Genomic DNA, 14,550 nt, shown 5'->3' with positions numbered 1-14,550 from the left:
AAAAATGGTTAGACCATTACAGATTCCTAAGTCTGTAAAACAGATCCTGGTAAATGCTGATCATGATACTTATAGATCTGTTTACTCTGATGTCCAACCAACTCCAAACACCCAAAATCCATCAACCTCAGTACCTACCTCTCATTCTACTCAACCTACCCTCAGAACATATCTCAAATCCTATCTCTCCACTTCACAGACTGCTCGACCTTCATTTTCAGCACCTACTGTGAAATCTTCATCTTCCAAGTCAACGAGGACAAAGAATGTTCCTCAAACATCTCAAAAGAGAAGGAGGATTGCATTGAGCGATGAATCTGATTCTGAGGAACCGGTTCCTGCTAGAGAACCTGTTGTATCTGAAGCTGAGAAAGAGATTTCTCAGAAGGATTCTGAAATTGGGGGTTCTAGGCTTCTCAAGAGGCTTAGACGAATGACAGTTCCTGAAACTCCCAAGGAATCCAAATCAACAAGGAAGTACAAGAAACAGAGGGCATAAAGGCCAGTTTCAGATGATGAAGAGGAAGCAGCTAAGGAAGGGGATCAGGAATCTCTGATCTCACAAGACAAGGAATTTGCTCCAGTCACTTCTTCTCCATCAACTCCATCTCAGGAAGCTGTATCTGACAAGGCTAACTCACCATCTGTGTCTCTTGTTGATCCAGGCACAAGTGTTGATATTGATGTTCAACACTTGGTTGTGTCTGAAGTATTTCTCTTAGAAGCTCCAACAGCAAATAATCCTTCCACAACACCTGTTACTGATGCTGTTCAAACTCCAGAGTTATCAACAACACCTTCTCTGCATCAAGATGCTGATGATCAGACTTTAGGTGAGCATCAGGATATGGCTGTTGATCAGAACTTAGTATCAGATCAGCAATTAGAGGATGCTGACGCCTCCATTGCTACTCACACTGTTGTCTTATCAGAAGATACTGATTCTTTAAGTTCTGATGCTGCAAATGCTGGAGATACTGGTGATGCTGCTCCAACTGTAGATGCTGATGAAGCAGGTCCTTCCGGATATACTCCTCAACAGACTCTTCCTAAGTCTGAACTGGTAAAGAAGTTTGTTACCGGGGATGCACCAGTACCTTGGAGTGAAACTCCTGCAGGTCAGGAGTGGACTAAGGAATGGAACTCAGTTTCATGTGTTCCAACTGCAATACATCTTGCTGAGCACTTGACTAAAGCTGATGAAATGTTAAATTCTGATGATTTAAAAACCCAGCTTAGAGTCACTGTATTGAGTACTAAACATCTACAAGGTCTTCATTCAACTACTCATGCAGAGCTACACAAGATTCAGGAGAACTTTATCAAACAAGAACAAGTTTGGAAAATTGATAAGAAAAAGTTCTTTCAACCTACCATTAACAGGATTGCTTATATTGAGAAAACTCAAGAGAAACAACAAGCTCAGATTGATGAAATTCTGACAAATCAAGCTTCTCAGCAATCGCAACTTACTGAAATCCAATCCTCAGTGGAATTACTTATCTCTCTTTTACTACCTGCTGATGCCAAAAAGGGGGAGAAGGTAATTAAGTCCCAATGCAACACTAACAAGACACTGCGAGGAAAGGATGATGGAAATGATGATCAAGGATACTCTGTAATGGGTAGCGGTCATAGTCAAGGTAGAAGGTTTACATCAAGACAAGCTAGTCACAGGACAAGTTCTGATACTGGGAAAAGAATAAGTTATGCTGCTGGTAAAAGGATAAGTTCTGATGAACTTCTAGATCTTGATGAGGAAATGTCAAGACAGTTATTTCTTCAAGAAAATCCAGGAATGGACTTGGAAAGTTTAAAGGAAGAAGAAGCTAGACTTAAATTAGAGAAAGTCACATCTAAATCTGGAGCTTCTGGTAAAAATTCACTTCCAAAACTCAAAGGCATTGTGATCAAAGAAATGATACATACTGAAGCAACGTTGGCTAGATCACAACCACAGATAGATCCAAGATCCAAGGGTAAAGAAAAGGTTGGTGAACCTATCAAGGTTTATGTACCTCCTGAGGAAGAAGAAATTACTGATGAAAAGGATGATCTTGCTCTGACTTCAAGAAAAGTTCATAAAACAACCTCTGACATGGCTCAAGTTGTTCAGAGTCAAGAAATTGTAAGTTCTGATATTCAGAAAGTTAACTTGATATCAGAAAATAGATCAAAGACACTCCTACCAGGATTCACTAAAGCAAAACAGACTCAATCTTTGAAGACTACTGCAAGTGATTTTGAAGCAAGAGTAGTTACTGGAAAGGAAGCTAGAGATAAAACTGGATTGGGAAGTGCTGATGAAAGAAGAGTACACAACACTACCAATGATCCAACTTCCTTGAGTGAACCAGGTATTGGAGCAACTCCTGAGAGATTGAATCAACTGGAATCTGTACAAATGGTTTACCATACCTACTTGAAAGAATACATCATGTTGTATTTCATGACAGATGGTAGGGTTTATCATATAAGACAAAATGCCATTCCATTGAAGTATTTTGAAGAATTGGAGCATGTACTTTTCTTACTTCAAGTGGATGACAGAATAACAGAGACTGCTGCAAACTACTTAAAAGAACAGATTCAGAGACAGAAAAGGCTTTATTCTGTTAAGTCTGACAACATATATGTTCCAAAGTACAGAGATCATAATGGTGATATTGTTGATATGAAGCCTAATACTACACAGATCAGAACATATCTTGGTATTAAGGGACTTGAATTCAATCTGGAGTCTGACGAAGATATTGTCATAAGACTAGATCAGGAGTTGAGAAAAGAAAAGATCAATGATCTCAGAGCTGCAATCTTTCAAACTTGTGAAGATACTGCAGATCTTAAAGATATCAAAAGGAGAATGATTGATGAACTAAGATATGCTGAGAAATGTTTGTTGAAGAACTATCTCAGAACAACTCCTGACATCAGAGAGATCAGAAAATGATGAAGCCAAGTCGAAGATCTACAACTGCTTAAATTCTGATATTTATACAGACTGAAGTTGTTATCAGAAGTTGAAATTGGTAAAAGCTTTAAGGACTGTAAGTTGTAGTTATCTAGTCTAATTCTCATGCATTTGTACTTAATGTTTTTGACATCATCAAATATCTGTTAAACTTGTATATTATGTTAATTTACAAGTTGGGGGAGATTGTTAGATATATTTGATAATGTCATGGCTAATATATTTTATGTTTAGCTTTCAGATCTTACTTGAATAGGATAAATCAGTACTTAACTGTTGATCAGTACTTATACTGGAAGTCAGGACTTAAGGATATCAGTACTTATGTTATCAGGAGATAATCATCAGAAGATAAATATCAGAACTTAAGTGCTGAAGGACGATCAGATAAGGACAGTAGCTGATTAAAGGAAAGAAGATCAAGATAAACATAAGAAGAGATATGCATGAAGAAGGAATTCTGTAAAGAATGGAATACTTGGAAGAAAAGATATCTGATTGATATATTTTAGGAAGCAGAATTATATTCCATATCAATTAGCGATTATCTTGTAACTGTGTAGTATATAAACACAGACATAGGGTTTACACTAAAAGTGTTATCATTATTAGAGAAGATTATTCATTGTAACCCTAGCAGCTCTCGTGATATTTGTTCATCACTGAGAGGTAACAGTTCCATACTGTAACAGAGTTTATTATTTCAATAAAGTTTGTTTTCTGTTACTTAAGTTCTTAAAGTTCGATTTGAGTGTACTATACACTGTATTCACCCCCTCTACAGTGTGTGTGTGACCTAACAGTAAAGTCTATAGAGCTCCAGATAGATCGATATTATTATATATTTTAGAGTGTTGGCTATTAAGGAAAGTTCAAGAACGTCGGTTAGAGACGGCTAAAATACTTATGTTGAGATGGATGCGTGGTCGTAAAATGACAAATCCTATACCGAATGATACGTTTAGACAAGTATTATGCATTGAGTATATTTTCAAGAAAATACGGGAGGGCCGATTACGTTGGTGTTGATATGGTCACGTTTGAAGACAATGTCCTTCAACCTCGGTTAAAGGGGTTGGAAGCATATCATTCAGGGGAAAGATAAATAAAACACGTAGCAATTTGACTGATTAATCAAGTTTGGATATGGAGGTCTTAAATCACTGGTGACATGGCATCATATATTGTTGCTTGGAAGCGACATATTATAATAATTAAAATTGTGTTCAGTGATTTACGACTTAGCTCGTAAATTTTCTTTTATTTTTCTTTAAGTATTGTATTGTAATCAGGTGATATATACATATATTCATATAAAAATTACCTGGATATGTTAACTAGTCTTATAAGTAAATATTATATGAATACAACTATGGACTCATGCATTATTTTGTTATTTGTCGGTCTTGCTATTTTTAATTTTGTTATTTATCACACATGTATATATTTGTTATTTACTATATATGTCTTGTATTAGTCCGGGATATTTACCAAATAACATTTTTACTCTCAAACTAAGAAAATAATTTGCGTATATTTTACTCTCTCCAAAATATATCGTATATAAAACCAACCAAAGTATTTAATGAGCTCAACACATAATACATGAGATTAATTTTAAAATATTGTTTGTTTTTAGTTTGATCCAAACCACACAAATATCTGGTAAATAAATTTTTTAGTAATGGTGTAAAACATTTAATAGAATACATTTACCACAATCATTAAATATAGAGCACTCACATAATCACCTCCCCACAAACCTACGGACTTTGACTAATGTCTACTTGTAACAAAAATCCAACGCCTCTTTGTGTCTGTGTCGGATTAGATTAACTTGTCTGCCTGTCTGTCTTCCAAGTCTAAACACAACTTAGAAGTACATTTCCATTCAGCTTTTAAGATTAGAAATTACATACATATACATACATATGTATGTAGTTCTTGAAATAAAGAATACAATTGACAAGGGCTACAAGCTGAATGTTTCAGATATATCACTAGATTAATCTGAATTTCTCAGTTTTGTCTTTACATCAAACCCAGATCAACATCCATGGTCTCTCTCTCTCTCTCTCTCTCTCTCTCCCTACCTCTCTCCCCCTCCCTCTCTCTCTCTCCCTACCTCTCTCCCCCTCCCTCTCTCTCCCTCTCTCTCTCTCTCTCTCCCTCACAAGGTTTTTTATTTTACAGATGAAGCAGAGGTCAAAATTGGAAACAAAGAAATTGGTGGCTCCAAAGAAGGATTGCAGCTTTAAATCGAAGGCTAAGAAAGTAAGACTTTGATGTATTCTCTTGATACTTGTAGTTTGTAATTGATTTTTTCCGGTCCAATGCATGTTTGATCGAAGTATAATTTGTTGTGTTCTCGGATAAATATTTAACATTTCTAGGTTCTTGAATTAGTTGTTGATGTTTTTGACATCAAATTGTATAATTCCACCCGGTTCAGCTTGTGCATTGATTGTAGCTTGAATGCCACACACGTTTATCGCCCTTATAGCTTCTGCGGTGTTTTGACCTAGTTAGATTGGATTGATGTTAGGGCCCCTTGCTGGGAACTGTTGACATAGATCGGATGAATTTTCAGTGGTCAATTGGAAATGATATGAGCATTCTTACTCAATTTACTCCAAATATTAATCAATTCGGGGATTGAATTGGTGTTCATGGGTTGAACTGATACAGTTTGTTACTGTTCACATCATATTATTTTTTGTGGTTATTTTTATGTAGAAAGGCAATTGATTCATTTCATGAATCAATGAATTGAAGAACCTTAATTATTGCAAATTGCAATGGGTACTTCTTAGTTATGAATAACTCTATCATTTTTATGGTCATTAATTCATCACTAACTATATCAATTTTCATTGGAGGTGGTGATGATTGATGAATATTAATGAAGCAATACAAAATCGTCGCATTGTTAATGTCCTATAATTGTTTGCTTTGCATGATAAATCTACTATTTACCTCGTTACTTCTTGTGTTCTACAGATTTCATGTGTTTTCAATATAGTAGTATACTGCCGCTAGAGTATGTGCATATTTACTTGCTACTACATATAACCGAAGACTTCACAACATTGTCAAAAAAAGTTGCAGTGAAGAATTTCATTGATTTTCACTAAAGCAGTACACTGCATTTGCTAGAGTAAGTGCATATTTAGATAGTTGAAGACTTATCAAAATAAATTGCGGTGTGGCTTTACCGAAGAATATTGTGGGGTATAAAATTGGTGTTCGATTGATTATCGTATTTGGGGTGAAAAATTTAGATATCGGGAAGATAGTCCCAAGCAATGATATTTTTGATGCAAGATTGGTAAATAAAAGATAATAAAATGATACACACTCTTCCTTTTAATAGATGTTTTACAATTTTTTGCACAGACCAAGGAACCATTGTTATACATTTCAATATCAACCGCATGAGAGGAATTTGTTTAGATTGCAACCCATAATAAGTAAACATTGTTTAATAAGTAAAGTTTTCCAATAATCAAAGAGAGTTGAGTTGGGGAACTCCTCGAAATAAGAACCTAAGAGCGAGTCCAACAGTGTCTTAGTTGGTTCTTTATAAATATTATAAAATAATAAATCTTAGTAATTTAGGACATCATTTTGTATTTCAACTCCAACAATAATCACTATTCTCACTCCTTGTCATTATTATAATAATAAATTGGAAAGAGATTGATAAAGAGTGAGAGAGAGAGAAAGAAAGCGGATGGATTATATTATAAAATATAACTTAAGAGTGTGTTGTGACTCTTAAAATTAAAGAAGGTTGAGGGGCTCTTAGTGGTTTGAGGAGCCAATAAGAGTCCGATGGAGTTGAAATTTCACTCTTCTTCCTTATATTTTGAGTTAAGAGCTCAAATAAAGAGTATGTTGGACTTGCTCTAAGAGACCTTTCATTGAACCATTGGATTAGTAAATAAAGCAGTTTAGATACCAAACTTGATTTTTTTTACAAGCAGGCTCTTTGGTTTTCAGGCGAAATAGAGTTCTCATTAAATCAAGCCCTAGTCGAAAACTACACGTGCTTAAATAGGAGTAGAACTTGAAACTTAACTAACAAATAAAATTCTATTAATCCACTAAATAATGGGTAATTACGAAACTCCCCTAACATTCCCAATAAGCTATTATGTAATATAACTAAACTGTATGATAAATTACAACGATATTTACTTATATGAAAACAAGAAAAGCTCAAGTACAAAATGAGACATTGGGATGAAAACAAGAAAAGCTCATAATTTGGATATTAATCCTAGAATAAGTTGGATTTTACTCAAGTACACCATGAGACATTGGGATGAAAACAAGAAAAGCTAATAATTTGAAGTTTGGACAGTATTTTCTTAGTGCTAATTGCTATTATATGTTTCTTCTACTAAATGATTTGATTTTGTTTATCATTTACCCTTTAGTGTGCTGATACTTAACTTATGATGTGCCTAAAAATCATATTTTTAAATTAGCAAGGCACCATAATTCAATGAAGTGTCATTAGGAACTTGATATTGTACTATTTTACAATAACACTAATCCATTATACATTTCTTGTCATTTTTGTGAACTAAACTAAATAGCACAATTGTTTTATATTTGTAGCAGGTCAATTCGGCTGATTCAGGAAATGCGAGGTAAAAATAATCTACTGGAATAACCAGTTATTATTTTTAATTACCAAAGGCAAATTAATGAATAATATATTAGGATGACGCATTGCTTTGTCAACTTACCGTCTTTTGACCAAATTTAGCTATGGCCGGAAGAAGACACTTATTGATAGCTTGTATCAAGACAATGATGCTAAAAAATCTGTTAGGGATCGGGCAGAAGAAGTGCTTCAAAGCATACCACTGGAATATCCTAGATTTTCAAAAGCAATGCTCCCATCCAATGTTTCCTACAGTTTTTGGCTGGTTAGCATGTCATACTGTCTACTGTCTCCTTTAAACAATCTGCGTATTGGCTTTGTACATGAAGTTGCCATTATTGTACTAAATAGTTCTTTTGCATTTCCTTCTAATGTAGATATTACCTTTAGACTTTTGTAAGTTTTACATGCCAAACGAAGATGTCAGAGTTGTTTTAGTGGATGACCGTGGAACAGAGCGGGACACAACTTATCTCACAAAACGGCATGGTCTAAGTGCTGGTTGGAGAGGGTTTGCAATGGAACATAGACTATTGGAGGGAGATATTTTGGTTTTTCATATGATCTCACCTTACAGGTTTAAGGTAATTTTTTCTTAGTTAGATTGGTTGTTCCTGTGCAAGTTCCACCCTTAATTATAGTTGTTAACACATAGATGCTAGCATTACTCATCAAACTAATTTTTGTTGGGTGTTATAGTGATATATTGTTTATTACTCACTAATGACTGTTGACATGTTTGTCAAGATCTTGTTGAAAATTATTATTTAAACCTTTATTGTTAGGATGTAAGCATGAGAAAATGGTTGGTATAATTTTATGAGTAATGGTGTACAGGGATGTCGTAGAGGAATGGAAGGTGTTTTGCACTTGTGCATAATGTTTTTGAAGTAGACATTATGTTGGAATTTTCTCAGTTTGATACTTTAGTAGTGCCTGTTTAAGTTGCATTACCATTCTTTATAAATATTGCACAGATGCAAATGTTTACCATTATACTGATTCTTATTGGGTACTGATCAACTTTTGCTCCCATGTTTTATAGGTGAATATAGTTCGAGTGTATGGTCTGGATGTGGCAGATGCAGCCCTAATACTTATGCTTATTCATGATTCTAGAAACAAAACATGTATGTATTTGGTTATTCTGCTTCTGCTCATTGCTTAGAGTGTATACCCTCATTAAACACATTCTTATTATATTTTAAACTCAAACTTTAAAGATGATGAGGCTAAAGATAGTAGTCCCAGTAGAAAGTCAGAGAAGGGAGTGAAGACGCTTGGACAAGTTGAAGCCCAATCTGAAAGTCAGTTTGATGATTGTATTGCTGAAGTTCCAGAAGTTAAAAAAGAAATGACTCCTAAAAAGTTGAAGAAGAGAGTGAAGAAGCTTGGACAAGTTGAAGACCAGTCTGAAACTCGGTTTGATGATTGTAGTACTGAAGTTTCAGAAGTTAAGAAAGAATTGTCTCTTAGAAAGTCAAAGAAGAGAGTGAAGAAGCTTAGACAAGCTGAAGACCAATCTGAAACTCGGTTTGATTATTGTAGTACCGAAGCTTCAGAAGCTAAGAAACAATTGACTCCTAGAAAGTCAAAGAAGAGAGTGAAGAAGCTTGGACTTATTGAAGGTCGTTCTGAAAGACAGTCTGATGATTGTAATGCTGATGTTCCAGAAGGTAAGAGGTTTTAGATTTGTCCTGATTCATAAGAATGTAGTAAAAGTACTGATAGTTATAATTGTGACTATTGTCTAAATGAAGGCTCTGGAATTGCAGAGTACGAATTGTCCAACGAGCTCAATCACTGGGGAACTCATCTGATGCAAGATCATTATCACAACAGCATAGGTTGCATGTAAACAATTTAGAGGAATAACTCTATGCCATCGACATCCGTCCACGTCTTTCAAATCTGAGAAACTGAATGTCCGAGGAAATTCCTGCTATGTATGCGGCTAACTCGTGGATAACAGACCTCTTAAACCTAAGGAGTTGCGCTCGATGAATGTTGAAAGGTTCTTTTGGGGCCTCTTGAACTAAAGAGTTGCATAGTTAGGTGAATGTTGAAAAAGTTCTTTTGCAGAGTTTAATTCTCAGGCTGAATCAGCTGATTGTGGCCTAATACAGAGTTCAGTAGTTTCCTAGTTGTACATTAATGTTGTTGAATGTTGAGTTGTAGAGAGAAGTGTATCAAGTAAATTCTGTGTGGGAATTTCCCAACCAAATATTTTTTTATCAGCATCCAAACTTCACGTTAGGTTTACGTACATAATCGAGGGTTTCATAGTTTTTCTAATAACATTCAACAAAACAATATTTATGCTTTCAACTTGTTATATGGTGACAACAAATACAATCAATATTAATAACAAATATTTTAAATTAAATAAATGGGATAGAAGGACTTGAACCTAAGTCTGTTTAAAATATTAAGTTGACGACAAATACAACCAATATTAATAATAAATATTTTAAATTAAACATATCTTGATCTAGACCATTAAACAGAATGTTCATGGCTTTCTTGTACTTGTGAACCTCTTCAATATCTTCATCAGTCCATTCTGCTTTTGACTTGGGAATAGACTGTCCAATAGCAACTGTGGCAGTTGCAGCTGTGGCCACCTTGTGAGGGATGTGAGGACCATTTTCAATGCAGTTGATGTAGCTTTCATCTTGAAAGAGAAGATGTAGATGTATCTTCACTTTCCAGTGATGATAATTATCTCTTTCCAGGATTGGAATCTTTACACCAATATCCTTCTTACTCATGATGTTAGTAGAATAGATCTTTAAACTCTTTGTAAGTTAAGAGCTTGCTCTGATACCAATTGTTATTCCCAAGGAACTAACAATGAGATTTACAGAAGGGGGGTTGAATGTAAATCTCAAAACTTTTTCAAGTTTTGAGCAGTTTCAAAGGCTATGTGTTTTGATGAACAAGTGTGTATGAATTATTTTGAGCTGGTGCAGACAGATATATATTCAAACACAAATGTAAAGAACACAAAAGACTTAAAAACTTTTCTGGTGGATTTGTTGTTCCACCAGAGATGTGTTATTTCAGAAAATCTGTGATTCAAGAAATTGATCACAGCTGCTTCCTAGTACAAACTAGATGATTTTCTCTCAATGTTTTTCTAAACAGCTCTGGAAAATTCACACTCTAATTACTAGCTGCAACTTGGTTTATATATTACCAAGTTTACAAGTGAAGACTAAAATATAAAATACAATTGAAAAGATTCTTCACATGTTTCTTCTTCATTTATCTATCCAATGCAATCTAGGATAATCTGTGAATCTTTGAATACTTCCTTGTTTGCACCAGAATGGAAATGCTGCATTTTCTTGATTCCTCCAAGAGGCTGCCACATTCCAATTGTCTCTGTCAACCCATGTGCCTCCGTCAGCTTATGAATTGTCACTGTCAACTGCTATTGAACTTAACATCCGTTGAAGCTTTCATCCGTTGATGGCTTTATCCGTTGATGCATTAGCAGTTGAAGCTTTATCCGTTGATGCACTCATCCGTTGATGGATATTATCCGTTGAAGCTTTAGAGACATCCGTTGAAACTTTGTTTCTTATCCGTTGAAGGTCTTTAACTTATCAGTTGATACTACTTCACTTATACGAAATTACAAGGCATGAAATATTTACAATTAGCCCTCCTATTTGCATATCCACTAGTAGTCAATATGACTTATAATTTCCCACAACATCTAAGAATTGTAACTTGAATACAGAAACTGGAATGTGCTACAATACTAAACTTATTTCTAAGTAAAGCTACTCCATCAACGGATAGCCAGAATGGTCTTATCCGTTGAGGCTACAGACACTGGATTCCTACTTAAGTGTTTTGTTTAACTTATCATCAAACTAATACACATATTCCTAATAATCTCCCACTATTTATGTCTACTAGAATTGTAGGCATAAATTTGGGTTTAACTTGATGATAACAAAACACTTGACAAATATATGAATTGAAATCAAGTAGAAATTCAAAAGTGCTGCAAAAGTGTATGTACTGAGATAGAATTGAAGGATTACATTGTTTCCAAGGATGCTCCTTTAGGCTGAGCAGATTATTTTCTTTTCCTTTGATCTCTTGTCTTCTTCCCTAGCCTCCTGTCATTTTCCTCTACTTGGAGTTGGAGTTGTCTGTAGAATTCAGCTTCATCTTCTTCACTGATGTCCAACTTAGATTGCATGTCCTTGAGAGTTTCATTACTGGCAATTTTAAGCTGGTTTTCAAGTCTGAAAAATCTTCTGACTCCTTTATTGTCTCTGAACTCCATCAGCCAATGAGGTGATTTATGAATTGTAATTCCATGCTCCGGGATGAGTAATGTTCTAGGCAAGGAATTGGGCTCCCACCAAGTTTTCCTTATGCTGGCAATCTTGTTGAGAAACTCAGTTTTGGCAGTCCCGGTAAAGCCAGAATCCCTTTTTATATCTGAGTAGACTCTAACCAAGGTAGAATAGCCTTCATTCAGAATTCTGTAAAGGGGCCAAGTTCTTTCCCCATTTCCTTTGTACTTGAACACTAATCTTTCTAGTAGCTGTCTGTAGGCATCTATTCCCCTTACTTCCTCCAGCTCATCCAGGAAGAGTTCAATGTCTGTCTGTTCCTTTATGTCACAAATGTGAACATAGTCATCCTTTTAGGCTTGTGGCTTAGGCTTAGGTTTCTGAGTGAATTTTCTTGAGGTTAGGGGAGGTGTTGATTTGGTTTTTCTTTTCTGTTTCTTTGGTGGTGGAGAAGTATTTAAGAAGGTGGGTAACTTGATGGTGTCCCAATCAATGGGTTCCTCCTTAGGAATGATTGTTTCACCATGGATATTTAAATAGGGATCAGGCACAATGGGTTCAGGAATAGAAGGTAGTGGTTTGGATTTAAATTGGGTTTCTTCAGTGTCATCTCCACTCTTCCTTTTTGCATTGGCCTTCTTTCTGTTCCCTTTCTGCCATTCCTTTCTTTCCTTTACACTCTCACCTACCACATTCCCCATATCCACATTTTTGCTTTCAATCTTGTTTTCTTCACTCTTGTCTTCAATCTTCTCCCTTTCTTCAGTCTGACTTGACTCTAGCTATTTTTCAAGATTTGCTTGTGCTCTTTTGTCAGCCTTCAGCTTTTTAGCTTCTTCCTTTAACCTCATGGTTTCTTCCCTCTTGGCTTTAGAGAATTTGGGATGTCCTTGCATCATACAGATACTCTTTCCCTCTCTATAAATGATAGCCATATTCATTCTTTCCACTACATCATTGGTCTCTTTGTGCTTTATGATACTGCCACCCAAAACTTTGTCTTCATCAGGTTTTGGAAGAGGAAAATCTACTTCTTTTGACTGACTAAAGTTTAGAGGGTTCTTTGTAGAGTCCCTGTTGAGTCTAGTGGATGGCTTGAGTACCATGAGTTTCAAATTCCTTAAGGAAGTCTCTCCAACCTTATTCCTCCTTACTGGCTTGTGTTCCATAATGATTGGCTCAACCTTTGTGCTATGTTTCACAGATAATGATTTTGAAGTTGTAGAGCCAAAACCTGTTGCATCCTCTCACCTTCACAGATACTGTCCTGGTGTAGATTCCTTAGTCAAGGCCCATTCAGGTAAATTTGGAACTGAACTAGGGTCTGCATCTCCCCCTAAGTTCATGCTTTCATCAAATGAGATAGAGTCATCATCATTAGAATTAACTCCAAATTTTTCAGATGGCTCACCAGCTTGAGAAGGCATCCTATTGACAGCAGCTTTATCCCTTTGTAGAGATTCTGAAGTGTGTACTAGGTTCAAAGTCTGTTCTGCCTCCATATTGCCCTGAGCAGCTAACAGTTGATAGGCTGACACGGGATGAGTAAAAGTGTCAGCGTCCAAGGAAATGTTATCAATTACAGCTTTATAATGTTGCTGAAATTGTCTTTCCTTTTCAGCATCATCCACAGTCATTGACTCACTAGCAATGACTAGATCCACCCTTATACCTTCTGTACCTGCTTTTCTCTCAATTTCTCTATATTCTTGCATCAGGGGCTCCCCCTGGCTCACACACCTCACACCCTCACCCTCACCTACTAAGGTGGCACTCCTCTCACTTTCTTTTGCCATGCTGGAAGAAATAGCATGCATATTTAGACTCTCAAGCTCTCCTTTTGCCTGGGAGCAACCTAGCCTCTCACTCAAATTTTTACTCCCTTCCCTTAATCCTAGAAGTGATTGTACAGTAACCATGTCTTCTACACTTGGAATTGATTCAGTTATTTGTGTAGAGACTATCAACGGATAGGGAGTATCCGTTGAAGTAGGAACTGATGGTATCAACGGATAACTGCTGTTAAGCTTATCCGTCGAAGAACAACCACTTGTCAACGAATGAGAAATATCCGTTGAAGAAGGAAAAGAAGTAGAAATTGAAAGTGACATGATTGTTGAATCTGTGTGGATTGATTTTAATTTAGGAGACACAGATTCTTCAACCAAGTCTGAAAGAATTGGCTGATGATCCAACAAATCATCTAAAAGATGATGATCACCAGTATTTGAGTGGGGCTCCTCCCTGAGTTGTAAAGAGGGAGAATCAGGAATTGATGTGAATATCATGTCCACATCCAGAGATGGTTATGGAGAATTTGGTGATTGATGTGTGTCAATTTTGAGAGAATGGGGCTGTGACTCCACATTTGTTGGAGTCACATCAAGTTGAATTTGAGAAGACATAGATACAGGTAGGTGTATATGTGCAGTGTGTGCACCTTGTGTGGAAATTAAGGTTTTAACCTTCTTTCTTCTTGTAAAGGCTTTTACAGGTGAGTGTGTGGTTTCATTGTCCCTCCCTCTTTTATTCTGTGTCCCTGGTTGGGGACTATTTTCAATAGCTGCACCCTTTTAGGAGGATGC

The 14,550-nt window shown here is 36.0% G+C and overlaps 1 protein-coding gene across 3 annotated transcripts; it reads left to right on the top strand.

The window, feature by feature from the left end:
• Positions 1-4,770: 4,770 nt before the first annotated feature.
• Positions 4,771-9,886, top strand: LOC141684573 (uncharacterized). 3 transcript variants are annotated; one of them, XM_074489612.1, is made up of 8 exons: positions 4,771-5,030; positions 5,165-5,245; positions 7,601-7,629; positions 7,749-7,911; positions 8,024-8,230; positions 8,692-8,776; positions 8,870-9,322; positions 9,407-9,886. In XM_074489612.1, exons 1-8 carry the CDS (start codon positions 5,028-5,030, stop codon positions 9,502-9,504), a joined length of 1,119 nt encoding a protein of 372 aa, XP_074345713.1. In that variant the 5' UTR covers positions 4,771-5,027; the 3' UTR covers positions 9,505-9,886. The 3 variants fall into 3 exon arrangements, with proteins under 3 accessions (XP_074345713.1, XP_074345712.1, XP_074345714.1); XM_074489611.1 differs by having other exon boundaries at positions 4,772-5,030; positions 7,598-7,629; XM_074489613.1 differs by having other exon boundaries at positions 4,776-5,030; positions 7,598-7,629; positions 9,422-9,886.
• The last annotated feature ends 4,664 nt before the right edge of the window (positions 9,887-14,550 follow it).

Source organism: Apium graveolens, chromosome 9, assembly GCF_009905375.1.
Source record: "Apium graveolens cultivar Ventura chromosome 9, ASM990537v1, whole genome shotgun sequence".
Taxonomy (NCBI): domain Eukaryota; kingdom Viridiplantae; phylum Streptophyta; class Magnoliopsida; order Apiales; family Apiaceae; genus Apium; species Apium graveolens.
The sequence above is the reverse complement of the archived record's forward strand: the minus strand, read 5'-3'. Positions and strand labels throughout refer to the sequence as shown.